Here is a 26,209-nt window from a genome sequence, read left to right as displayed (position 1 = left end):
CTAGTTGCAATGTCTGTGACTTATAGCTATAGCAAGAGTACCCCCATATATCCAGAAATGTATAATCTTTTATATTCTGCTCATGAAAGTATTTCAGAGCTATTTCTGCCCAAATTATCAGGTATTTAAATCCAAAATATTTGAAAAATTTTTTTATGCTTCACATACCACAGACAGGCAATGAGAAAAAAAAACCAAACATAACATCTGAACATCTACCCAACAAAATCAGACTATATTCTCCAGTCTTTAGGGTGCCAATGTTCATGACGCCAGCTCTGTTTTTCTTTAAATTTGTGTTTGTATAAATTTTCTTTTTGTGGCAAAAAGTGAAAGTAGTCTCATCAGTTAAATACTGCCCCTCAAACAGTTTATATGATAATATTTTATCCTTTTATATCTCACTTGGGTATAAAATTGGAAATTAACATTTTTTTGTTTTTTTAACAGAACACTGAATTTAAATCCCCTTATTATAGTCTAGATTCTTTAATTGGAAACCAGTCTTTCCACACCATGTTCTGTCAGTCTAAGAACTTTTTGATTCAGCAAACTGTGCAGTTAAAATACAGGTTTGCAATGATTTTTATCTAAACTTTTGGTAAGAGGAAATCACAGTCCTCATTCTGTTGTCTTAGGAAAAAGTGTTGGTATAATACAAGGAAATACCAAGATTTTCTACACATTTTGCAAAGGAATGTTTGCTTTTGAAGTGTTTCATTAACTTAAATTTTAGGAGGTGTGAGATTTTTCAATTGCTGTAGTGTCAGTGCTAAACATACAGATCATAGAATCACAGAATCACAGAATAGTTAGGGTTGGAAGGCATCCCTGTAGATGACTTAATGCTTGATCCACAAGAACAAACCAGACCAATTCACCTGTTGCTCCTATGGAATTCACTGACAATTACATTTTATTCCTGTTCTTGACTGCTTGACAGGTGAGGGTATAAGGTAAAAAGATCAGCAATACTTCCATATATTTCTATGCTCAATATGGATGTGGCTGATCTCTCTTTCATTTTCTTCTAGGCCTTTCCTGGAAACATGAATGCAGACAATGTTGTATACTATAAGCTTCAGCATTCCATTAAAGCAAGATTTCTCCGTTTTGTGCCTTTGGACTGGAATCCGAATGGCAGAATTGGAATGCGCATTGAAGTGTATGGATGCACATACAGTAAGTACAGCTAAATTAAATGACTATTCATTATTGTCTTTTGTAACCTAAATTACACTTGAAAGTTGTTTTCTAAGCTTAAGTATAATCTTGAGTAAAACTGACTCAATAACACATTTATGTGCAGACTCTACTATTTCTGCATCATCTAACAGTATGTGATGTTTATTTTCCGATTTTTTTTTTGTGTTGGAATGAATGGTGTGAACATAATCCAATAAATTATTTGCTAAAAACTTTTTTTTTAGGAGTCTTAAAAACTGCACTTAATATGGTGAAATATGGAAAATGTTTACAGTTTTAAAAATATAATGATCTTTGTCTTTTTCCAGTAAGTGTAGAAGTAGATAGACCCACATATACACAGTTGAAGTGTATTCAATGTTGCTATATATTTAAGGGGTATTTTTAAGATAATTTTTTTGTCATTAATAAAACAGTAAGATCTGATATAAGCATTTGGTTGTATTGATCTGCTGGACATAGTAAATATACCTGTTGTCTTCCTGTTACAGTTCTTCATCCCTAGAATTTTTTTTTAAATATTCCTCTTAGCAAGTTGCTTACTGTTTTATTCTCTACATTTTTAGCTCATGAGAGAAACAGAATTTATTTTAATCAACCTCTTCAAATTTTTAAGAGCTTTCATCTGTTGTTTTTTTTTGGGGAGGGGGGTTTCTGCTTCTCTACGTAAGTCATGCTTTACACAGCTGACCACTTCTGAATGGCCTCCATATATCCCTCTTCTATTTCTATTCACTGGTATCTTACTTTAAACTGAACATTAATAAAACACATCTCTGGTCTTTCAGCCTTCAACTTGGCTTTGTAAAATGAGTGAATGGTCATGAACTAAGGATACTGAAAAATTCAACTTGATGAATAAACAGTTATGTAGATAGAATATTTAGTGTGTGATCAGTAAGTAATTTAAGGAAGATTAGGTATTTTTCTGTATTTTACTCATTTGGTACAAGAGCGATACTATAGATAGCTTATTGAAACAAATCACTGATAATTGTCTTCGGAGGTAAGGCTGAATTTAAATAATAATATTCATTCACTGCCCACCATCATGGAGTATGTGAAGAACATGACTGTTAAATATATGGGAATCCTTTTAAGCTGGTAAAGATTTTCTCTGTACTAACGATGTCGTGAGATCTTGAAATGCTTTTTTTTATGTGTAAATGCTTTTATTCCAAATGAATTGCAAACTCTTTATCATATCTTTATTTTTAACATCTACAATTGTCATGTGCTTTTAATGTTCCATTCAGTGGCAGCTGCTGAAGACAAACCAGGTGATTACAGTCTTGAAGTTCTAACATATGTTTAATCATCTGAAAGATTAATTCTTTCTCTCCAGTCTTTTCCTCCATTTATCAGACACATGCAGGACATGTAGCTATTGTTACAGTAGTTATTCCTGGCTCTTTCTAAATTATCATGAACTTTTCCAGGTGTGAAAAGGAAAGCACAAATGCTTGTGATACCTACTTTAACTTTGATTTATGCTTTCCAGATTTCCCATTTCTCATTCTTCCCTTCAGAGAGATCTCACTTGGTCTCATAAGAGTAAGAAACTTTCCATTTACCATTGAGTATGTGGACTGTGTATTCAAGTGCAAATGCAGTAATTTCTTCCTTCAGTCTTATCTGTTACAAATTACATAACTAAAATTGTAAGAATATATAAAGTTGATCTCTCTGTTTCATAAAGTGACACTGGAAAATGCATGTCTGTTACATCCAAAAGTCACTATTATCTTAGTGAAGTAATATTTACAGGATAATTGTTGGCACTACTTTCAAGTTGCTGTTCTTTTGTCTTCCAGCCAAAATCTGCTCTGAATAAGTTAAACTTATACCCTCAGAACTAATGTTTCACCTTTAATTAAAGTTGTAGTGGGGTTTGATAATGTCCATTATAGATGTCCATAGGATAAACCAGGAATTTTGTTTCCTGTTTTCTTACAGAGAGCTCCTTTGTTACTATAAACCTTTTAGGCCAAGGGCTGTTGTATTTTATATGTTTCTAAAGCATGAATGCAGAATGAGTCCTTCCATTTTTGGCTTTTATCACTTACGGAATAGAAAGGCTAAATAAGACTAGTCAGTTATGGAGTTAAATGAAACATAAAAAAGTTACCCTGTATTCTTTGTGTTTATCTTTCTGTCGTGGTTTAAACCAAAATCCGCACAGTTTGCTCACTCACTCCCCCCCTTGCTCCCCCAAGTCCCAGAGAGTTAGGAAGGAGAATCCAAAGAATGTAGCCCCCATGGATTGAGATAAGAATGGTTTAATAGCTAAGGTATAACATAAATCACTACTGCCACTACTACTACAAATAATAATGATACAGCAAACAACAAGTGAAGAGAATACAACACCTCACCAGCCACCGACCCATAACTCACTCCACCCTGCCCAGCCGAGCACCACATGCTACCTCCTCCATCTCCCCCACAGCGCTCCACCGCTTCCCGCTCCGTCTCCCAGTTGCATCCTGGGCATGACGTGCTATGGTATGGGATACCTCATTGGCTAGCCTGGGTCAGGTGTCCTGTCTCTCCTTTCTCTCAGCCTCCCCTCCTCCCCAGCAGAGCATGTGCTCAGAAAAGTCCCTGAACAAAAACACCCGAGCAGTACCTCAAAATATGCTTGCTACCAAGCAACTGTTCCCAGCCCAGAAGTCAAAACACAGCACTGCACCAGCTACAAGAAGGAGAAAAGTGACTGCTACGGCTGAACGCATGACACTTTCCCTTCCTCACTCTTCTACATCTACCATATTCCTTACTTTTCGTGCACATGTTCTGAAGTCTTTCTCTTACAGGGAGGAAAAAAAAGATATTTTCTCTTTTCAGGGAATCTACCTGGCTTTATGTGGACAGAGGAAATTTGCTTGTGCCATGAATGTGCAACAAACACTTTGGGCTGCCAAAACATCCCAAAATCTTCTTCAGCCTCTTCCTGATAGTTCTTCCTATTTGGTGCATGCAAAAGAGGCTGATGAACCTCTAGAGATATATCTTGTGTCCTTTCCCTGAACCGTCAGATTATAACAATTAAGCCATGTAAAACAGAGCTCATGTTAAGCTATGCTCTGGCACTAAAAAAGGGAAATTAGAATTACTTTTGCCTTACTCTTTTCTCCCTTATTTACAAAGCTCCCCTTCACCAAAGCTTTTTTTTTTCTTTTCATCCTCTGAAAACCAGTAGGTTAAAAATAAGAAATAAAAAAAAAAAACAACAAAAACCCGAAGTCTTCATATGACAGAAAGATGGATTTAAATCTGAAAATGATAATTGTATAAAATCGTAGGACAAAGGTAACTGGGAGCTAAAAGCACACTGTACATAAGAAAGGTTGTTAGACTCAGTGCCTAAAAACAAGCACTGCAGATTCTATGATATGAAAATGTTTTTCCAGAGTCCTCTAACAGTTAAATGTGTTGAGGCTTTTTGAACATTCCTTTCCGGGTTAAATGCATAAAATCAATGGCAGTTGCATCAGTCAAAGAGAGGGCTTCTAAACCACTTCATAACTGGGATAATGCAGTTTCAAAGGTTTGATGTGAAAGTGATTGTAACTTCGTTAATTTTAAGTATGGCTAATAAGGAAAAATTTTAATTTTGTCTTTTTTTTTTTTCCCAAGGGATTTTTGTAAAGCAATATTCTAGTCCTGATTTTTCTTACTTTTCTGAACACTGTGAACCTTTTCAGGTCTACTTTCCTCAAAATTGGAAAGCTACATAAAGCAGATTTCTCATTTTAATTTGTTTGTTTCAGGACTAAGGATATCTAAAACCAATAAAAGAAAAATAAAAGCCACAAAATAATGTACCTTATTTTTTGCTGTTTTTTTTTTTTTTACTACAGATCATTAACATTAATTTCAATTACTTTGAATATTAACAAAGCCCAAATTGTTTTTCAAAGATATTGCCACTGAAATTTTACTCAGCATAGGCAGAACTCTTGATCCTATGGTGTGTGAGGTTTCTAGAATTTCCAGTTTCTCAGAGGCATTTCATCACTTCCAAAGGTATTTTCACAGTATAATAAGGACTTAGATTACATTAGTTTGAGAAAAACGCATTGTAAATTGTGAAAACAAAAAATGAGTCTTCACAGAGCAGATTGAGAGTACTCAGTAAATTCAGGAGTGGGAAATCTTATGGCACTCTATCTATCTGGGCTCACTATTTCTATCCTGATAAACTTGCAGGCGACCCAGCCTTTATCTCTCAAAACTCTTTCAATCTATTTTTAGTGCCAATGCATAGATGGTGAAAACAAAACATGCATGAGAAAAGTTACAAGAATTTTGATTAACATCTGCAGCATTTTCACAATCTTTATTCATACATGCTGGTGGGTGAAAGTTTTGATCATATTTATTTTCCAAATTTGGAAAGGGTAGGTTTTGCTTCTTAGGAGCTAGTGCTGCAGAATTGTGAAAGGATTTGGGAGGCCTGTGTTAAACGTTTATGCTTTTGTCTTTATAACTAAAAACAAGAGTATTTTCACAAACAAAACCCTGTACTACTCTGAGTACCTATTAAGAGTATAGCTAATTAGCTGGTTTGATATATACATAACAGCACACAAGTTCTGCTATTGAATTTTTTCTGGAAGCTCTTAGACTTAGTAATTATTTAAACATTGATTAATGTTTTTACTGTCCACATTGATTCAATGATATGAAGTAAATAGTCAATCTAGGATTCATTTTTAGGTAGAATTTTTATTATATTCATTCATTGTCATATTTATTCATTGTACCTTTAGTAAATGAATTCTTCATAAGTAAGAAATACATCATCAAGATGTGAAGATCAAGAAACCATACTTAAAAACATAGCTGTATTGATTTGGCAAGGGAATTTAAAAACGGAATATAAATGACTGACTTTAAGTACAATAGCTAATTTGAATTGAGTTCATTTTCATGGAGACAATGTGCAGAAATATTATTAGTGAAATTAAAGTTAGTAAATAGATATTCAATTTCCATTGACTTGAAAAACGTCAACCAGTCAATTGAAAAATAGCTTCATATTTTATTGAATGTCCTTTACATCTTCATTTATTTCACAAAAAATTATCTTTCAAGGGTAATTACCTTTTTCTTCCTTAGTTATGAACTGTAAATACGAGCTTCTCATAGTGTTATCAGTTCCTTTGTGTGTGTCTTGTTCAATCTGTACTGATTTTGACAGATATTCTTGTATATTACTGGAATAAAATCAGCAAGCAGGTCTTTTATGCTTTTTCCCTTCCTTTCCCTTCCCTTCCCTTCCTTTCTTTTCCTTTCCTTTTCTTTCCTTGGCTTTCCCTTCCTCGGCCATGCCTTGCTTTGCCTTTTGCCTTGCTTTGCCTATTGCTTTGCCTTGTCCCTTGTTTTGACCCTTGCCTTTCCTTTTTGTTTCCCCTTTCCTTACTTGTTTTCCCCCAAACAAAGTGAAACTGTGTAATGCTGATAGAAATTAATCATAAATAGAACTTAGATTTCACTGGAGTACTGTCATGGAGCTGTAATGCTGAGTCTACCTTTAAGCATACTCATTAGGACTATGAATGTAAGTGAGAAAGCATACATTTATAATGTAATAATGAAATTTCCTCAGCATTACTCTTTGCTTCAACTGTGAAACTTAGGAGTTTTTTGTTTTGTCTATTATAGTACAAAATCAAGGAGGTCAAAGGAGCTGATTCTTTCACACTACTGCAGTCTTATGAGACCCCACCTGGAGCCCTACATCCAGCTCTGGGATCCCCAGCACAAGAAAGACATAGACCCTCAAGAGTGAGTCCATAGGAGGGCCATGAAAGTAACCAGAGGGCTGAAACAACTCTCCTGTGAAGACAGGCTGGGGTTGTTCAGCCTGGAGAAGATGTGGGGAGAACTTTTCGTGGCCTTTCAGTACTTAGGAATGTATAATAAAGATGGAGATTTTTTTTTTTTCCCCCAGGTCCTGTAGTGACAGAACAGTGACAGTTTTAAACTGCAAGATTTTAGATTTAGATTGGATGTAAAGAAGAATTTATTTGCTTTTTAATGATGAAGGTGGTTATACACTGGAAATGGTTGACCTGAAAACTTGTGGATGTCCCTCCCACTCCTTGGAAGCCAGCATTCAAGTCTGAGTTGCATGGGGCTTTGCACAGCCTGCCCTCCACAGCCTGCCCTAGTGAAAGGTTTCCTTGCCCCTGGCAGGGGCATTGAAACAAGATGATCTTTGAGAAGAAACTTCCAACACAAACTGCTGTATGATTATATGCTATGAAGATGTCCCTTTAGGTGTGTTCCCAGCTCTCCTCATTGAAGGTGTTGACAGCACCTCTATCTGCCTGTCTGACCTGCCTTCTAGGGAGGTGTGCTGCTTGCTAGGGACATGGATCTAGGACATTTTGGAGAGACTGCTAAGGTTTGTCTGTACTTCAGATTATCTCCCTCTGTTACATCAATAGAACAGCCAGGTGTGACCTGGTGGGTGTCGTGGTTTAAACTAAATCTGCACAGTTCCCTCTTTGTTTTCCCTCCCCCCCCGCAACTTCCCACTCCCGGAGGGATGGGAAGGAGAGCCAGAGGAATACAACTCCCACGGATTGAGGTAAAATCAGTCCAGCAATCAAGGTATAACAGAAATAACTACCGGTACCAATAACAAATCAATGTTAGAGGAGACAAACAGGGAGAGAGAATACGATACCACCCGCCGCCACGAGCCCAGCCCGGAAGTGCGAGAGAGCTTCCCCCCTCCCCTCCTAGCCAGCTTCCAGTTGCCTCCCCGAGCCCAGCCCGGACTGTTAACCCCTTCCCTCCCGGCCAGCTTCCAGTCCCCTCCCCAAGCAGGATGTGCTGTGGTATGGAATACCTCCCCGACTAGCCCAGACCAGGCACCCTATCTCTCCCTCCTCCCTGGCAGAGCATGAGCTACTGCTGAACCCATGACATTATCCACCCCTTATTCCATACCATTCACGTCATGCTCAGATCCCACATTTTCAACATACCATCATATAGATACATATATATATATATATATATATATACACATCTGCATACACCCAGACAGATAGAAAGAAATAATTTCTTAATACATGGACCAATCCCTAAAATGCAATTGAGTCCATTTGGTCCATGATGTTAAGTTTGTAATAGTCTTTTGTAGCAGGAGAGTCTGTGTGCAGTACTGGATTGTTGCCTGCCGATGTTGATCTTTCCTTTACTGCAGAACTCATCTGGTTCTATCAAAGTTCATTCTCTGTTGGGACGACGGTTAGAGGGAAGCCAGGGCCAGTCGCTGGTGACCTGAAGACATCTAGTTGATGGACTATAAAAATATTACACAGCAAGCAACAACGTATAATTAAGTTCATTGGCTGTTTTCCCCTAAAATCAAATCCCCTTGAGGTATACATCGGACTTCCCCATCTTCCTGCATTACCCACCAAGTATATCCGGGTCCTTGAGCAAAAGCAATCCCACGAGTGGGTTTGCCTTGGCCTGACACAGGAGTAACCCAGACTGTCTTCCCTAGCAAATTTCTCATGTGCACTACAGGGACCTTGTCCCCCTCTACAATATGTAAAAGTTCTGACTGGGCTGGGCCAGCCCTGTTAGCAGATCCTCTGGTGTTGACCAACCAGGTGGCCTTTGGTAAATGTGTATCCCAATGCTTGAAAGTTCCCCCACCCATTGCTCTCAGTGTAGTTTTTAACAGCCCATTGTACCGTTCAGTTCTCCCAGAGGCTGGTGCATGGTAGGGGATGTGATATACCCACTCAATGCCATGTTCTTTGGCCCAAGTGCCTATAAGGTTGTTCTGAAAATGAGTCCCATTGTCTGACTCAATTCTCTCTGGGGTGCCATGTTGCCACAAAATCTGTTTCTCAAGGCCCAGGATAGTGTTCCGGGCAGTGGCGTGGGGCACAGCATATGTTTCCAGCCATCCTGTGGTTGTTTCCACCATGGTAAGCACATGGAGCTTGCCTTGGCGGGTTGGGGGGAGTGTGATATAGTCAATTTGCCAGGCCTCCCCATATTTATACTTCAGCCATCGTCCTCCATACCAAAGAGGTTTTAACCGTTTAGCTTGTTTAATTGCAGCACATGTCTCACACTCATGAATAACCTGGGCGATAGTGTCCATTGTTAAGTCCACCCCTCAATCACGAGCCCATTTGTACGTTGCGTCTCTGCCCTGATGGCCTGAAGTGTCATGGGCCCACCGGGCCAACAATAATTCGCCTTTATGTTGCCAATCTAAGTCCATCTGAGCTACTTCAATCTTAGCAGCTTTATCCACTTGTTGGTTATTGTGGTGTTCCTGAGTGGCCCAACACTTAGGTATGTGGGCATCTACATGGCGTACCCTCACCACCAGCTTCTGCACCCGGGCAGCGATATCTTGCCATATTGCAGCAGCCCAGATGGGTTTACCTCTGCGTTGCCAGTTGCTCTGCTTCCATTGCTGCAACCACCCCCACAGGGCATTTGCCACCATCCATGAGTCAGTGTAAAGGTAGAGTACTGGCCACCTTTCTCACTCAGCAATGTCCAGGGCCAGCTGGATGGCTTTCACCTCAGCAAACTGACTCGATTCACCCTCTCCTTCAGCAGTTTCAGCAGCTTGTCGCTGAGGACTCCATACAGCTGCCTTCCATCTCCGATGCTTTCCCACAATACGGCAGGACCCATCAGTGAACAAGGCATACTGCTTTTCACTTTCTGACAATTTATTATATGGTGGTGCCTCTTCGGCATGCATCACCTCCTCCTCTCGTGACATTCCAAACTCTTTGCCCTCTGGCCAGTCCATGATGACTTCCAGAATGCCTGGACGACTGGGATTTCCTATCCGAGCTCGCTGTGTAATTAGTGCAGCCGATTTACTCCAAGTAGCATCAGTTGCATGATGTGTAGAGGAGACCCTGCCTTTGAACATCCAGCCCAGCACTGGCAAGCGGGGTGCCAAAAGGAGCTGTGCTTCAGTGCCAATCACCTCTGAAGCAGCTCGAACCCCTTCATAAGCTGCCAATATCTCTTTCTCCGTTGGGGTATAGCTGGCCTCCGAGCCTTTGTATCCCCGACTCCAAAAACCAAGGGGTCGACCTCGAGTCTCCCCTGGAGTTTTCTGCCAGAGGCTCCAGGTAGAACCATTCTCTCCAGCTGCGGTGTACAGTACATTTTTCACATCTGGACGGGTCCGGACCGGTCCAAGGGCCATGGCCTGAACTATCTCGCGTTTAATTTGCTCGAAGGCTTGCTGTTGCTCAGGACCCCATTTGAAATCATTCTTTTTCCGGGTCACATGATAGAGAGGGTTTAGGATTGAACTGTAATTTGGAATGTGCATTCTCCAGAACCCCACAGCACCCAAGAAAACTTGTGTTTCTTTCTTATCAGTTGGTGGAGACATTGCTGTTATCTTATTGATTACTTCTGTAGGGATATGTCTACGTCCATCTTGCCATTTTATTCCCAAAAATTGAATTTCCCGTGCAGGTCCCTTGACTTTACTCCGTTTTATGGCAAAACTAGATTTCAGCAGGATTTGGATTATTTCCCTCCCTTTCTCAAAAACTTCTTCTGCTGTATCCCCCACACAATAATGTCATCGATGTATCGCAAGTGTTCTGGAGCTTGCCCCTGTTCCAGTGCAGTCTGGATCAGTCCGTGGCAGATGGTGGGGCTGTGTTTCCACCCCTGGGGCAGTCGGTTCCAAGTGAACTGGACACCCCTCCAAGTAAAAGCGAACTGTGGCTTGCACTCTGCCGACAAAGGAATTGAGAAAAATGCATTGGCAATATCAATCGTGGCATACCACTTGGCTGCCTTTGACTCTAATTCATACTGCAGCTCTAACATATCCGGCACGGCAGCACTCAATGGTGGTGTGACTTCATTCAGGCCACGACAGTCTACTGTTAGTCTCCACTCTCCATTAGACTTTCGCCCTGGCCATATGGGGCTATTAAAGGGTGAGCGGGTCCTGCTGATCACTCCCTGCCTTTCCAGTCTACGGATCAGATTATGGATGTGAATCAGGGAGTCTCGATTGGTGCGATATTGCCACCAGTGCACTGTTGTGGTCGCAATTGGCACTTGCTGTTCTTCGACTTTCAGCAACCCCACAACAGAAGGATCCTCTGAGAGACCAGGCAAGGTGGACAGCTGCTCAATTTCCTCAGTTTCCAAAGCAGCGATACCAAAAGCCCACCGGTACCCTTTTGGGTCTTTGAAGTACCCTCTCCTAAGGTAGTCCATGCCGAGGATGCATGGAGCCTCTGGACCAGTCACAATGGGGTGCTTCTGCCATTTCTTCCCAGTCAGGCTAATTTCAGCCTCCAGTACAGTCAACTCTTGGGACCCTCCTGTCACTCCAGAAATATAGATGGGTTCCACCCCTTGACAGTTCGATGGCATCAGGGTACACTGTGCACCGGTGTCAACTAGAGCCTTATACTTCTGTGGGGCTGATATGCCAGGCCATTTGATCCACACAGTCCAGTAAATACGATTGTCCCCTACCTCCACCTGGCTGGAGGCAAGGCCCCTCTAATAGTCATCGTCGTCACAATCTTGGACACCTAAGTCGTGTTGAAAGGGATTATTCTTCTTTATCACAGGAGCTGGAGGAAAATCAGCTCTTCCGCTCCATCTGGGAACCTGTTCACCAGAGACTGAAGCTGCAGCTCTCATGGGGCAATCAGTCATGTCCCTTGCTCCTCTCTTCAATTCCCTCACAAGTTCCTCCAAGGCTGAAGTAGGTTGTCCATCCCACTTTTTCATGTCTTCTCCGTGATCCCTCAGGTAAAACCATAGGGTGGCCCATGGTGTGTATCTTATATATTTTCTCTCTCGAGCAATAGGACGCCTTTTGTTAATAGCTGAAACGTGTGTGTCGGCACATGTGAGGAGCTAGATAAATCAGACAGATCGTCCCTCAACTGTTTGAGATCATGAGACAGTTTTTCCACAGCTGAGATGATGGAAGGGGTAAGATTGTCTTCGAATTCTCGGAGTTTATGAACCATTTCATCCACTGTTAGTGGTGCTATGTCATTCCAGGTTACCGTTGCCAATGGATGGGCATATGACGATGGTGCGTTTCGTGTAAGCTTTCGCCACATGGGTCGTGTGCATTCGACTCCATCTGGGTCTATGGGTACATTCTCATTATTCGGCTTGGTGTGGTAGATCACCTCTACGATAGCTGATTCCCTCCGGGACTGGATGCCTTTGTCTATAGTAGTCCACTTGGCCGAACAACTCATAACATCATCCTTGTATGGGAACCTTTCTTTCACAGCTGCCAAAAGCCGCCTCCAAAGACTGAGGGAATTTTCTCTCTTGCAATTGCTTTGTCAATTCCCCCTTCTCTAGCAAGTTACCCCAGCTGCTTGGCTTCTGTACCTGCTATTTCGTGACCTTCAGCCCCATTATCCCAACATCGGAGCAGCCAGGTGATGATGTGCTTCCCCTGATTGACGGGTGAAATCTTTTCGCATATTCCGCAGCTCAGTTGAGGTCCGAGATCGAGAAGTCACCTCTTCTTCTTCGTCGTGAGATGATGACCCCTGATCAGATACTAGACCAGGTAGTGGATGCATAGTTTCTTCATCCTGCCTCTTCCTTCTTGCCTCCTTTCTAGTTTTTCTCTTGTGTACAGGAGCAACCGATATTGGTACGAATTGGTCCTCTAGTTCAGATGCAGTGATTATCACTGTAGTTTGAGTAGCAACTGTACTTGTTGCTGGGGTAGCTGCACTGTCTGTCACAGTCGAGGGTTGAATAGCCGCTGTACTCGTTACTGGGGTAGCTGCACTGTCTGTCACAGCTGAAGTTTGGGTAGCAACTGTACTTGCCGCTGGGGATGGTTTAGCTGCTGTACTTGGAGTTGGAACAGCTGCGCTGACTTCTGTGTTGCTCTCAGATCCAGGGACATTTTTTTCCTTTTGAAGGTGTTGGATAATGTCGATCGAGACCCTATAAGCATAGGCCAAGCCCCAGCACGTTGCTGTAATTTGTCCATCTCTGATATGGCCAGGACGACAACACACCTCATTTAGCTGTTTAACTAGTTCTTCCGGATTCTTCACTTGTTCAGGAGTAAAATTCCAAAGTACTGGAGGGGCCCACTGACCTAGATGCTTGCCCATACTATCCCACACACCCTGCCACTCATGACTGTCCAGCCTCTGGGAAGATCTCCTGGTCCTCCTATGTTGTCGTTTAACCCCAATACAGGGCCAGACCTGACTCCGCTTAACTCTTGAAATCAGATGAAATAACTGTGAGCAAAACACACTCTGTATGCGTGCTACTATGGTGATCCCCATCACAATCAGCATACAAGTCTCAACAGTATTAAAAGGCCATTCAAAAGCTTCAAAACCCTCAAATGATGTTGTAGACCATCTGGAGAGAACACTGGGAGGATAGAAGAATGTCTCCTTCACAGGTTGACCACCTGAGAAGGAGAAAAAAGATGTGACATTGCTAAGCACTTCTATTATATACCTCCCAAAATATAAAGTTGGTGACCATACCGGGAGCATAAACCAGATCAGTTTCATGATCAATGCTTCTATTGTATTGCAAGTCATTAACATAAAGTACAATGAGACCAGAACCTTAGCCCAAACCCCATACTTGATGAACACTAACACAGCTAATATATATGAAAAGTAATTGGTAAAATCCTGAAGCCGTGAGATCAAGAGAAAAAACTGTGAGAGCCAATAAAACAGCATTGTGACAAATGACTATAAATCCTGTCAGATTTGTTGTTATTTTGTGGGTTCGTGCCCCACGTTGGGCGCCAAAAACTGTCGTGGTTTAAACTAAATCTGCACAGTTCCCCCTTTGTTTTCCCTCCCCCCCCCCTCACCTTCCCACTTCCGGAAGGGTGGGAAGGAGAGCCAGAGGAATACAGCTCCCACGGATCGAGGAAAAATCAGTCCAGCAATCAAGGTATAACAGAAATAACTACCGGTACCAATAACAAATCAATGTTAGAGGAGACAAACAGGGAGAGAGAATATGATACCACCCGCCGCCACGAGCCCAGCCCGGAAGCGTGAGAGAGCTTCCCCCCTCCCCTCCTAGCCAGCTTCCAGTTGCCTCCCCGATCCCAGCCTGGCATGTTAACCCCTTCCCTCCCGGCCAGCTTCCAGTCCCCTCCCCGAGCAGGACGTGCTGTGGTATGGAATACCTCCCCGACTAGCCCAGACCAGGCGCCCTATCTCTCCCTCCTCCCTGGCAGAGCATGAGCTACTGCAGAACCCATGACAGTGGGTATCACTCATTCCTACATGACTCTAGGGGAAAGAGCATAGGGTCTCAGATGTCATTTTCCTTGTTCTTGCTGACAAGAATGAAGAGATTGAAGAGCACTGGACAGATCCTTTGGATCATCAGCTAATTGCACTGCTTGTGTCAGCAACAATTATCCAGATTTAACTACCTTAGGGCACCCTGAGGATCAGGATTGCTAAGAAGAGACAGAATCCATCTGACCATGGAAAAGCACCTGTTCTAAAAGACTGGCTAACCTGGAGAGGAGAGCTCTAAACTAAAAATGACAGTGGAGGGAGATGGTGGATAAAATCAAGTGAGGAAGTGATGAACTGGACTGAGAACCAAAGGCTTCAGGGCAGTGTGAAAAAGCAAGACAATGGAAACAACAAGCCAGGGCTGAACAGAAAGCACTTGAGCATTTGAAGTGCAAACACAAAAATAGAAAAGTGCCTGAATATTAATGAACCCAACATGGAAAACACACAAAATCAATTGAGTTCTTTATGTATTTGAAAGACTACAGATTCATCATGACTATAAAGACATGGTGGAATAACTCACAGGGCTGGTACGGTGCCACATATAATTACAAGTCCTTTTGAAGAGAATAGCCAGGTCAATGAGGAAAGGCAGTTAACATTTATGTGAGCAAGCTGCAGAGGTGCAGGGAGCTCTGCCTGGGGACAGATGAAGAGATAGGTCAGAATTTATAGATTAGGATTATAGGTGGTGCCATTGTGGCAGATACCTGTTACTCACTGCCTAATATAGGGAAATGGGTGAAGCTTTCTTCAGACAGCTGGAAGAAGACCAAGGTTCACAGCCCTTGGTACTTATTGCTGACTTTAATCACCCTGGTATCTGCTGGTGGGACAAAATAGCTGGGCATAATCAATCCAGGAGTTTTCTAGAATTTTATAATGATAACTTGCCAGCGCAGGTGATCAAGGAGCTGACAAGATCTCTGCTCTGTAAACATGAGGGCTCTACTGGCTCTCATACTTACAAAAAAGGAAGAACTGATAGAGGAAGTTAAAGATACAGTAGCCTAGGTCACAACAGCCATGAGACTGTGGTGTTCAAGATCCTCAGAGAAAGCAACAAGTCAAATGGGATCACAGCCCTGGCCTTCAGGAAAGCAGACTCTTTCATGCACAGGGACCTGAATGGAAGAGTGACATGGGAGATGGTCCTAAAGATAAGAGGGATCCAGGTGGGCAGATTGATTTTCCAGGATCATCTCCTCCAAGCTCAAGAAAGGTCTATTCCAAAAAGTAGAAAATCAAGCAAAAGTAGAAGAAGGTCTGCATGGATAAGCAAGATGCTCCTGATTGAGTTCAGGAATAAAAAGGAAGTGTATAAGAGGAGTAAGTAAAGTTAAATGACCCAGGAGGGATATAAAAACTGTCTAAGCATGCAAAGATGTGTCTAGGAAAACTAAACCACCTAGATTTGAAACCGATAACGGTTATGGAAGACAAAAAGGAAGGGTTTCCACAGGTATATCATCCCCACTGGGATGCACCTGAAAGACTAAGGGAACTGGTAGCAGTCATTATGAGGCCACATTTATTTATGTTTGAAAGGTAGTGGTGACCAAGAGAGGTTCCTAAAGACTGGAAGAGAACAGATGTTACTCCTATTGTCAATAAATGCAAGAAGGAATACCTTGGGAACTACAAACTGATCAGCCTCATTTCAATCCCTGAGAAGGTAAAGGAGCAAAGAATCCTAGAATCATTTCCAAACACAGAAAAAAATTAGGAGATTGTTGGAAATGGAATGGATTTATGAAGGGAAAATAACTGATCAAACTAATAGCCTTCTACAGAGATATAACTGATCTTGTGAGTGGAAGGGAGTGTTTGTTGTTGGTTATCTTGAATTTAGCAAGAGTATTGATGCAATGTTTGTAATATTCTCACAGACAACTGATAAGTACAGGCTGTTCAGGTCAAAGAAGTGGACTGAAAACAGACTGAACTGCCTGCCAGAAGGAGTTTTGGTCAGTGGCACAAAGTCAAGCTGGGTCTATTCACTTGTGGTATAGTCCATGGGTTGATACTGGTTTCAGTGATGTCCAACATTTTCATTAATGACCTGGATGATGAAACAGAGTGTACTTTCAGCAAGTTTGCAGCCAAAAAAATTTGAAGCACTGATCAACACATTAGAAGGTTTTGTTGCAATTTAGAGGAACCCAGACAGGCTGGTGAAATGGGCTGACAGGAGTGTCATGCCATTTAACAAAGGGAAGTGGATCTAGGGATGTTAATGGAGAACTTGATATCACATTGAAGTAACATACAACTGTTTCTTTTAGACATAGCATTATACATTATCTTTCATTTCTTTACTTCTAGGGTCCGAGGTGGTTGGCTTTGATGGGAAAAGTTGTCTAATTTACACATTTAATCAAAAACTCATGAGTGAACAAGTGATTTCTCTGAAGTTTAAGACAATGCAAAGTGATGGAATTCTCCTCCACAGAGAAGGACAAAATGGAGACCACATTACCCTGGAATTAATTAAAGGGAAGCTGTCCCTACTCATTAATTTAGGTAACAGCTACAGTCTCATAAAATCAAATATAGTTGTTAGGTATTATTTGACTAGAACTTCTTTCAATTTATTAAGTGGATTTTAATGTATAGAGTATGATAAACTAGCAATATCTATTAGAATAATTATTTTTATATGGAATTAATAGTTTGTTATTTTTTTTTCCTTTCAAGGTGATACTAAAACTCATCTTTCTAATGCCCAAATTAGTATTAAGCTGGGCAGCCTTTTGGATGATCAGCAGTGGCATTCTGTTCTCATTGAACAATTTAACAATCAAGTAAACTTTACAGTGGATAAACACACTCATCATTTTCATACAAAAGGAGAATTCAATTATTTGGACCTTGATTATGAGGTGTGAAAATTACTTTTCCTTTATTATTGTTATTAACTTTGATATGTAAATGCAGTGAAAAAAGCAAAAGGTATAGAATATAACTAAGTTTGTAGTGCTTATGACTTTTGGGATTTTCTCTCTCATAAAAGACTGAATCAGAGAAAACGAGATGTTCCTAAATTATTAATGCTCCACTAGACTTGCAACTAAAAATTTTCAAAAGACCGTCTTTTTCATCTCAGAATTCATTTTAATACCTTTGTTTCAGCAGTGCTGCAAATGTAGAAAATGTATACAGAAAAATACATAGAAATTATATTCTATATATATTCTATAGAAACGTATATAGAAAAATACAGAAAATGTAAGGAATGAACCCCAACTCAAAGTAATCAACTTATGGCTTGATGGAAATGACAATAAATCAACATAAAACCATTTTAAAAATATTTATATTAAAACTTCAGTTCCGGCTAAATCTGTTGCATGTACTGTGAAAAAATCTTGTTTACATGAATGGTAGATTCAAGAAAAGGAGTAGATATAATTTGCTGTGAGAGTTTCCTGATGGTTGAAAATACCACTATTTTACAGTTGTAATGTGATGACTAGCTGCTTTATGTTTGCCCCTGTCCTGTTTGTTGGATGAGAAAATGAGTGATAGTGCAGAATATTTTTAGCCTGCAGATCTAAATTACTTTATTCTACTCATTTGAGCTTTTAAGCAGTTTACAGTAAGATTGCATGCTATTCTGTGTCTGCATTATCCCATTTCAAAAATATCATTCACAAGATTAAAGTCATGATTCTGCTTTACATTTCTGAATCCAAACCACAGTGCCAAGGCTTAGAGGTTCATTTGAATTAAAAAGGATAATAATTAAAAAAAAACGTTAGGGGGAATGAATGCTAATTTTAACTGATTAGCAAATAAATATATTTTTACTAACATGCATATATTTTTACTAATATTGCAAATTAATTTTTCCTCTCTTCCACATGCTGTAGTTTGAAGTATGAGTTGTAACAGGGTAGAAATACATGGTAGAAAGGAAAGCAGAAGCTGGAAAAAAGCCTAAAAATATCCAATAAAGTATGAACCAATGTATTTAGAGTCTCATTTTTTACTATACAAACATTCTTAATAACTGAATTAAATATATTTTTAAATAAAATTATTTTAAATATTGAGTGAAATTTCAAAATTAGAAGAGATATTAAAGAGATTATTAAAATCACCTTTTCTACAATGTCAACCAGAATAATTTTGAAATGAATGAGTTCAAAAGTTCACTTAAATTGGGATCCTATATCTAATAGTGCCCAAGAGTGGAAAAATAGACTAGAGCATAACTCAGATCAACTTTGTGTCCATGCTTTTCTAAAATACTCTACTGTTTTTTAACAGTTTCTGCCTCAGGGACTTATTAAGACAGAGCAATATTTTTTAATATAAATAATAGCTCTCAATGTTTTTTTATTTTTATTAAATCTTTCTTTCTGAACCAAAGGAAACATACATCATAACATTAAGCAACTGCATAGCCTAAGCACTTTAAAAGGGAAAAAGTTCTCTCATTTGTTTTCAGTCTGCCCTAGAATAATTTAATTTGATGCATACTTGTTCTCCAATATTGTAGTTATAATATGCACACAGTGAAGAAGTCAGACTCAAATTTCCTAAAGAAGTTGTTAACGATTTCTCTTCTCCCTCTTCACACTGTCCAGCAGGGTCTGTATGCACTGGGCTTTGGTATTTTTTCTCCTTGGTTTTGCAGCTATAATGGACCCTAAGAACTAGTAAGACTATATAGTAAAACTGTTAAAAATAAGCAATTGTTAAAAGGTATCCTCAGAACAAAAAAAAAAAAACCAAACAAAAACAACCCAACTCCCCCAACAAAATAAAACAAACAAACAAGCAAACAAAAAACTAACAAACCTCCCCCCCACACACATTTCAGAATATTTTAATGCTTACATATGACTCAATATAACCTAATTTTTGTTAGCCAGTTCTTTTAATACATAGATGTGATACAAGGCAAGAGCCAAGAAAAAGCAGATTTCTGGCCAATCTTTGACTTCTAATCTTATATTATTGGCAACTTCATTCTTAGAAAATTACTTTTAGTATCATTGATTTCTCTTCTCTTTCTAAGCTCAGCTTTGGAGGGATGCCAGTGCCTGGAAAATCAGGGACATTTTCACACAGGAACTTTCATGGGTGTTTTGAAAATATTTATTATAATGGAGTGAACATTATTGACCTGGCCAGGAGGCATAAGTCTCAGATCTACTCTGTGGTAAGAGATTCATAGTTAAGAAAGAATAAAAAGTAAAATAAGAAGAAAGAAACAACAGGCACTTTCATATGCAGTATGACAGTGCAGGATGTATTTTATTCTTCAGTTCTTTATCAGATATTTAGATGTGTGTGTTATCTCACTGTTTTGTGGTACCTCACTGTTGTGTATGTACAAAGGCCAGTGAGTAAAATAAGATGTATTTGAAGTCATTGAAGGTCTGGCTGTGAGTTCTGTACCTGACTAGTAAGAACACCAGCAGTATATTTTAAAAGCCTTCTGTTGCTGAGGACACTGAACCAGTCTGTTTTCTCCAGAGCATTATAATTTTGATAGATAAGTTCTGCTTGTCAGTTCATATTGCCCTTTGTCTGAAGAGCTATACTTTAGGGTTTAATGTATTTATTGTGATATGGTCAACAGCTGTATTAGCCAAATTGCCACCTTTTAGAGAACCAGTTCTAGTGAATAGACTTTCTTTTGTGTTACAGAAGGTTATCTATATATTTTACTAAGACTTTTGGTTTTTTTTATTTTGTTGATTTTTTTCCAGTAGTACTAGAGCCATCTCTATTTGCAATGTTTATTTATTTAATAGCAGGATATGCAAACTTATAATAGAAACAATAAGTTCAAAATAATTAATGAAACATTAAATGCTTTCAAGCTCTAAATCTTTTGATTTGGATTTCAGTTCTGAATATGAATGACCAAACATGGTTCTCTGTTCCAGAAAAAAATGGTTGACAGTCATCTTTTCTTACGTGAAGCTTATCTGAAATATTCCAAAATTAGTTAAACTGATACCTTCACATAGTATCCCATTCATGATGCTGATGGATGTTGGGGAAAGGAGGTTCTGTGGGAACTACTGTAAGGGGAACTATGAAATTATTGTCATAATATCATCGTCTTCATTTCAAATAATTTAAAATGTTGTGGTACTTTCAGAACCCTTTGGGAAATGTTTTATAACGTACCTACATTATCATAGAATCCTTGTTAAGTAGCCACTTTGCTCACCTGATACAGTATCAGGCAGCTGTCCAGATAACATCTGCAGATGGTAAGCTTCTAGCATTTAACAAAGTTTGTTAATCTGATGACTGCCTTTTCACTGGGTCGGTTCAGTTGGTGATTCATTTCTCTACAGCTGAGTTAATAGCACAAAGTTTTTATTTATTTATATTTTTTCTTTGAAGGAAAATAAGTCCAGATAAAATTTAGTGTCTTGTCATGCCAGGGGCTAGAAAGTATTTTCTGTTATTATGAAGTAAAAATTTTATGTATGTTCAAAAGTTTAAGAGTTCTCTGCATTGAACAGAAGTTAAATGTAATTTGAATTCTAAAGACATTAAGCTTTTAGTAATCTACAGAACAAATTAAGTAGGGTTCAGAGGATGTCAACAAGTCATAATGTAAACTATCAAGAGTCAAAATGTATTGACTAACTCTTACACCAAATGCAAAAAAATTATTATTCCCTTACCAGTCTTACGTATATCACTCAGTACAACCATAAATGCAAGTTAAGCTCAGAGTTTGTCAATGAACTCAGACACGAGCTTGTTTAGGTATCAAAGAACCAGTAATTTCAGAAGCAGTCAAGCACAAAATAAAGACTAGGTGTCTAAATACAACTCATGTTCTGGTCCATATGGCCACTCTTGAAAGCATGTTTTATTTTGATTTATGAAATATGTGGTTTACATTTGTAAGTAGCAAGAGTTTGTATGTGGAAATTTTTCCATTTGTGGAAACAAATACTGGGGGCAGTGTACATCTCCAGGTGCACTGATTTTGAGAAGCTGCTCCTTGGTTTGGCAAAATGATTTTTATTTTTTTTTTCCTCAAATTTAACTCTCCCTTAAACAATCAGTAGCCAAGTTCAACATTTTTCTCTGCATACTAGCATTTAGACCTATACAAATATTTGTACCAAACTGCATTCAGTGGCATTTTATGTGATGTTCAGAAATTTGTTAAGTCCCTAAAGCCTCCAGAGACTGAACGAAAATAGAAAGAAAACAGGTCTGTCTAACTCCTGAAGTACCATTAAATCACCCATATAAATTAGGATTTTTACGTCATTCTCTTGGTCCTTGTCACTCTCTGCTCAGGCAGATATGTCTGTTCTGGTAAAACAGCTAGGTACGCATTTCTCAAACTGATGATGTTCTTGCATACTCACAAGTGATTTTTAAACTAATGCATTCAAGTGTTACAAATATTAGGTTCTATGCACAATGTTTTGAAATTCTGTAGTTTCCATACCAAAGTTCTCATTACTTTTGTTCCCCCAGGGTTCCTAATGACATGTATCTTTCTTTTATTTCTAGGGCAACATATCCTTCTCATGTTCAGAGCCACAGGTGGTTCCTGTCACTTTTCTGAGCCCCAGTAGTTATCTGGCACTGCCAGGCACATCAGGGCAAGATGAAGCATTCGTCAGTTTCCAGTTTCGCACCTGGAACAAGGAGGGGCTTCTGTTATCTAGTAAAGTACACCAGGCTTCAAGTGGTTTCCTTTTATATCTGAGTGATGGGAAAGTTAAAATCAGTCTTCATAAACCAGGAAAAGCACTGAGTGACATCACTGCAGGTAACAGAAATTAAGTTAAAAAATTAAATCCAAGATTTTTATACATAAAAAGGTTATTATAGTTATTATAAAATCATTCAAATTAGTACCTTCATTCTTGACAAGTTTTATGACTAGTAGGTGTGCGCTGTGTGTGTGTGAATTTTAATACCAAATGTTTATAAATACTTTCTTTTCTCATAAACCTGTGTCTATGTTTTATTTTTTTTTCCACCACAACTGAGTAGAAATTACTTGCAATAATACAGATTGCAAAGGAGAGTCATTTGTATGGGTCTGCATATATATTTATGCACTAGATGTGAGAACAAGACTGCTGGCTCTTTCTTTCATGAAGTGTAAGACCAGGACAGAGCTGACATCATCTCTATATTTCACAACTTTTTAAATAATGGTAAAAAGCAGTAATATCAGCATTTGGTAATATCAATACCTTCACCTAGCAGCACTTCATCAGTAGTATACTGTGCTCTGACATTCCATGCACCACAGCCTCCTCAGAGTTTCTCATCCTTTACGTAAACAATTGAATTTTGCCCCTTTCTTGTGGAGGATTAAATTGTCATTTAAAAAAAATATAAGAAGATGAGGAAATCAGGCTGTGATTGGTGTGGTTTCTATATGGAACCATGTAACAGAGACCTAATAGCTGGAGGAATATGTCCTAGATGCAATGGAAAATTTGGCTGCAAAAAACACAGTGATGATACTGAAAGCATCAGTTGATCATAGGTTTATTTTGAGTGGTACACAATCATATATTTCATAATCATGAAGCAGGATTACCAGTGAAAATGAAGCCAAGTTAGTTCCACTAATATAATGCAAAAACTGAATTAAAAGATGCATAACAACAGTGTTTTCCATTGGTAATTAGAAGGCAAGTTAAGGACTTGAATGTGTGAAGAACTCATTTTGTATAAGATATATTCATTGGAGTGATAGGAACAAACAAAAGGCATATTTCAGGGGAGTTCTTAAGCCAGAATATAAAGTTTTTAATGAGGTTGTTTATTGCTAGTTTGCCTTGGGCAAGAACACACACGATAAGTAAGCTAAGAAGTTACTGGCATAAAAATAAATTATAAATAGTAAAATAATTAATAAAATAAAAAAAAATAAAGCATCATAACAGTTAAAGCTTCCAAATCTATTTCAGACCTCACAGAATTAAAGAGAGAGAATCATAGAATCATAGAATAGTTAGGACTGGAAAGGACCTTAAGATTATCTAGTTCCAAATTTCCTAAAAAATATATATACTTGGTATACAAAAATAATAAGAATTACTAACCTGATTTATTCAGAAATCATATTCTTGGCAGTGTAAGGCAGACAAAAAAGAGCAAAACGGAGCCAAGCAGAGCAAAGAAACAGCCACAGGACTTGAAGATGAGCCCCCCTTGATCTTAGTTCTGTGCTTCTGTTTCTCTTAGATTGATTCCTTACTTCAATTCCTGATACAAAATGAAAATTTCTTTGAGGTGTGAAAAAAGGAAAAATAAAAAAGTTAAACCTACCTCCGAAGCTCATTGTGTTTCTCCATGTGTATAATGATTAAAAATAAATTTTAATCAGTTGATTATTTTAATTCAGGAAAAGACTGTAAGCCAATAATGACCAAAGATAATGCTGAAATTTACATAAATACTTTGATCCTGTGTCTGTGGATGATAATAGGATCAGCGCTGGTATTTGTAATATAAAATAACTGATGCACAGAGTACCATTTTAATGGCAAGAGGTTTCCCTAGGCTCACCATTTGAAAATGTCAATTCCTTAGTAAGAATGTCAGTGGTATGAAGTTAACAGTGATGAATTTGGCTTTTTGGGAGCTATTGCAATTGCAACTATTGCCATGCAATGCCATTTTAGCAGACCAGCTGAAGGTGGTGACAGTTTGAGCAGCTGTAGACTTGAACACAGAACATTTTATTCAATTTCAAAGTTGGAACACAATACATAATATATTTGCTGAAACAGCCCAAAATAAATCTTGACACTACATTGAAACAGAATTTAATGTTCTCATGCTATGCTAAGCTTATTCTTCATAAAATCTAACAGGAAGAATTGTGTTTGTCTTGGTAAGGACAGAAAATACTGCAAAACCATCTTATTCTCTTATGAGAAAGATGCTATCTAATAAAACCATATAGGGAACTTTTTCTGGAGTTTTCTAAGTGTTTATTGTTACACTCACTGAAGCAATTCCAGTCTGCATTTGGAGACTGAGTAATTAAATTACGGATGGCTGGACAGGTTTGTTCCCTTACAAGCAAGGACTTACGACCTGACTCAGACACACGCACACACACACCCCCACAAACACAGACAATTTGATAATTAAATGAGAGCATATTTCTTTTTTACACAGCTCTTAAATTCGTTATCATGCTTTTTAAAGATTTCTTCAACCATATAAAACAGAATGGCATGTTAATTCATGAGTGATTGAATTATAAGCTGTGTCCTTTTACAGAATAGTTGCTTAATAACTGTGCTTTGTAGCCTCTTTTGCAAGCTATTAATCAAATATTTAAAAAGGAATAACACAGATGAAAAAAAGAAATAACAGAAAGTTAATCCATGTTGAATTATGAGACTAAATTGAATTACATGTATTGAGTTATTGAATTACATGTTTGAGTTCTTACTACTCAGTTTCTTCATATGACCCTCTTTCTAAGCAGCTTTTAATTTCTTTGCAACTTTTAATTAAGGGATATTAATCATTGCATTCAGTGGTTATACTTCAGATTAATCTATACATTACTTTTCCTAAACTAGCTTCTTTTTTGTTTGTTTGTTGGTCACTGATCTAATAAATTATATACATTGTATTTTATATATGTTTTCCTAAGGTTGTGCAAGATGTCCCACAGACCTTTTAGCATTTAGATATTAAAATAATGAATATACTACTAATGAGAATAAATGGATATCTTGTAATAACTAGCTTTTTATGTGCTAAAGGTTTAAGTGCTGCTCTTTTCCTTACTTGTTTCTGATGAAGCATTTTAAAACTCCTAGTAAAACACCAGTTATATGTTTTTCAAATGGAATGGAAATATTAGTCTGTTGGCCTCCACTATTTTGATGTCGTACAAGCAAATATGAATTTACTTAAGTGTCTCAATTCAACGGCTATGACAAGCTTTTTTTATTACTTATTCTCTCACAATAGAATTTCTCTCCGCAGACTTTATGAAAGGGACTTTTGGAAAGTCTTAACTTGAGCTATATGAACATATCTTAGTATCTTTAGTCATGGCAGCCTGTATGAAAGGGAGATTAAATATCCATCCCAAAATCATGTAGTAGGTCTGTGTGATATAGTGAATAAACCAAAAAGTGCAAAATTCATATAATCAGTTTTCAAGTAACCAAAATAATGTATCTACTTCAGTCATTCATTCAGTTTTATTTCTTTATGCCTTATCTACCTTTACAGTTAAATATTTCAGTATTTATAATATGGCTTTCTCACCAGAAGAAGGTATTGGAGCAGGATGCAAAATTAAGAATTAAAAGCAATTGTACTTGCAACAATTGAAATAAAATTACAGTACTTACTGTTAAATTTCAGATCTTCAGTAATGACAGAGGTAGTGGGATTGGGTACATTCTCAGTAAGTTTGCTGATGACACTAAGCTGAGTGGTGCTTCACTAGAGGAAGGGATGCCATCCAGAGGGATCTTGGCAGGCCTGAGGAGAGGGCTCATGTGAACCTCATAATTTTCAACAGGCAAAGTGCAAAGCCTGCATCTGGGTCAGCACAATCACCATTATTAATACAGACCTGGACATGAATGGACTGAGAGCAGCCCTGCAGGGAAGTACTTAGGGATACTGAAAAATGATGAAAAAATGGATATAAGGTGTCATTGTGTGCT

General features: G+C 38.6%; 1 protein-coding gene across 1 annotated transcript in view; it reads left to right on the top strand.

The window, feature by feature from the left end:
• The window catches only part of LOC101867774 (contactin-associated protein-like 4), a 231,076-nt gene that overhangs the window by 136,484 nt on the left and 68,383 nt on the right, over positions 1-26,209 (top strand). Inside the window, exons 5-9 of the mRNA XM_034073093.1 lie at positions 1,035-1,182; positions 16,866-17,063; positions 17,238-17,422; positions 19,567-19,710; positions 22,050-22,311. Coding sequence (XP_033928984.1) covers positions 1,035-1,182; positions 16,866-17,063; positions 17,238-17,422; positions 19,567-19,710; positions 22,050-22,311 — 937 coding nt within the window. The remainder of the gene's footprint in view (positions 1-1,034; positions 1,183-16,865; positions 17,064-17,237; positions 17,423-19,566; positions 19,711-22,049; positions 22,312-26,209) is intronic.

The sequence above is a fragment of the Melopsittacus undulatus genome, chromosome Z (assembly GCF_012275295.1).
Source record: "Melopsittacus undulatus isolate bMelUnd1 chromosome Z, bMelUnd1.mat.Z, whole genome shotgun sequence".
In the NCBI taxonomy this organism is placed as follows: domain Eukaryota; kingdom Metazoa; phylum Chordata; class Aves; order Psittaciformes; family Psittaculidae; genus Melopsittacus; species Melopsittacus undulatus.
The sequence above is the reverse complement of the archived record's forward strand: the minus strand, read 5'-3'. Positions and strand labels throughout refer to the sequence as shown.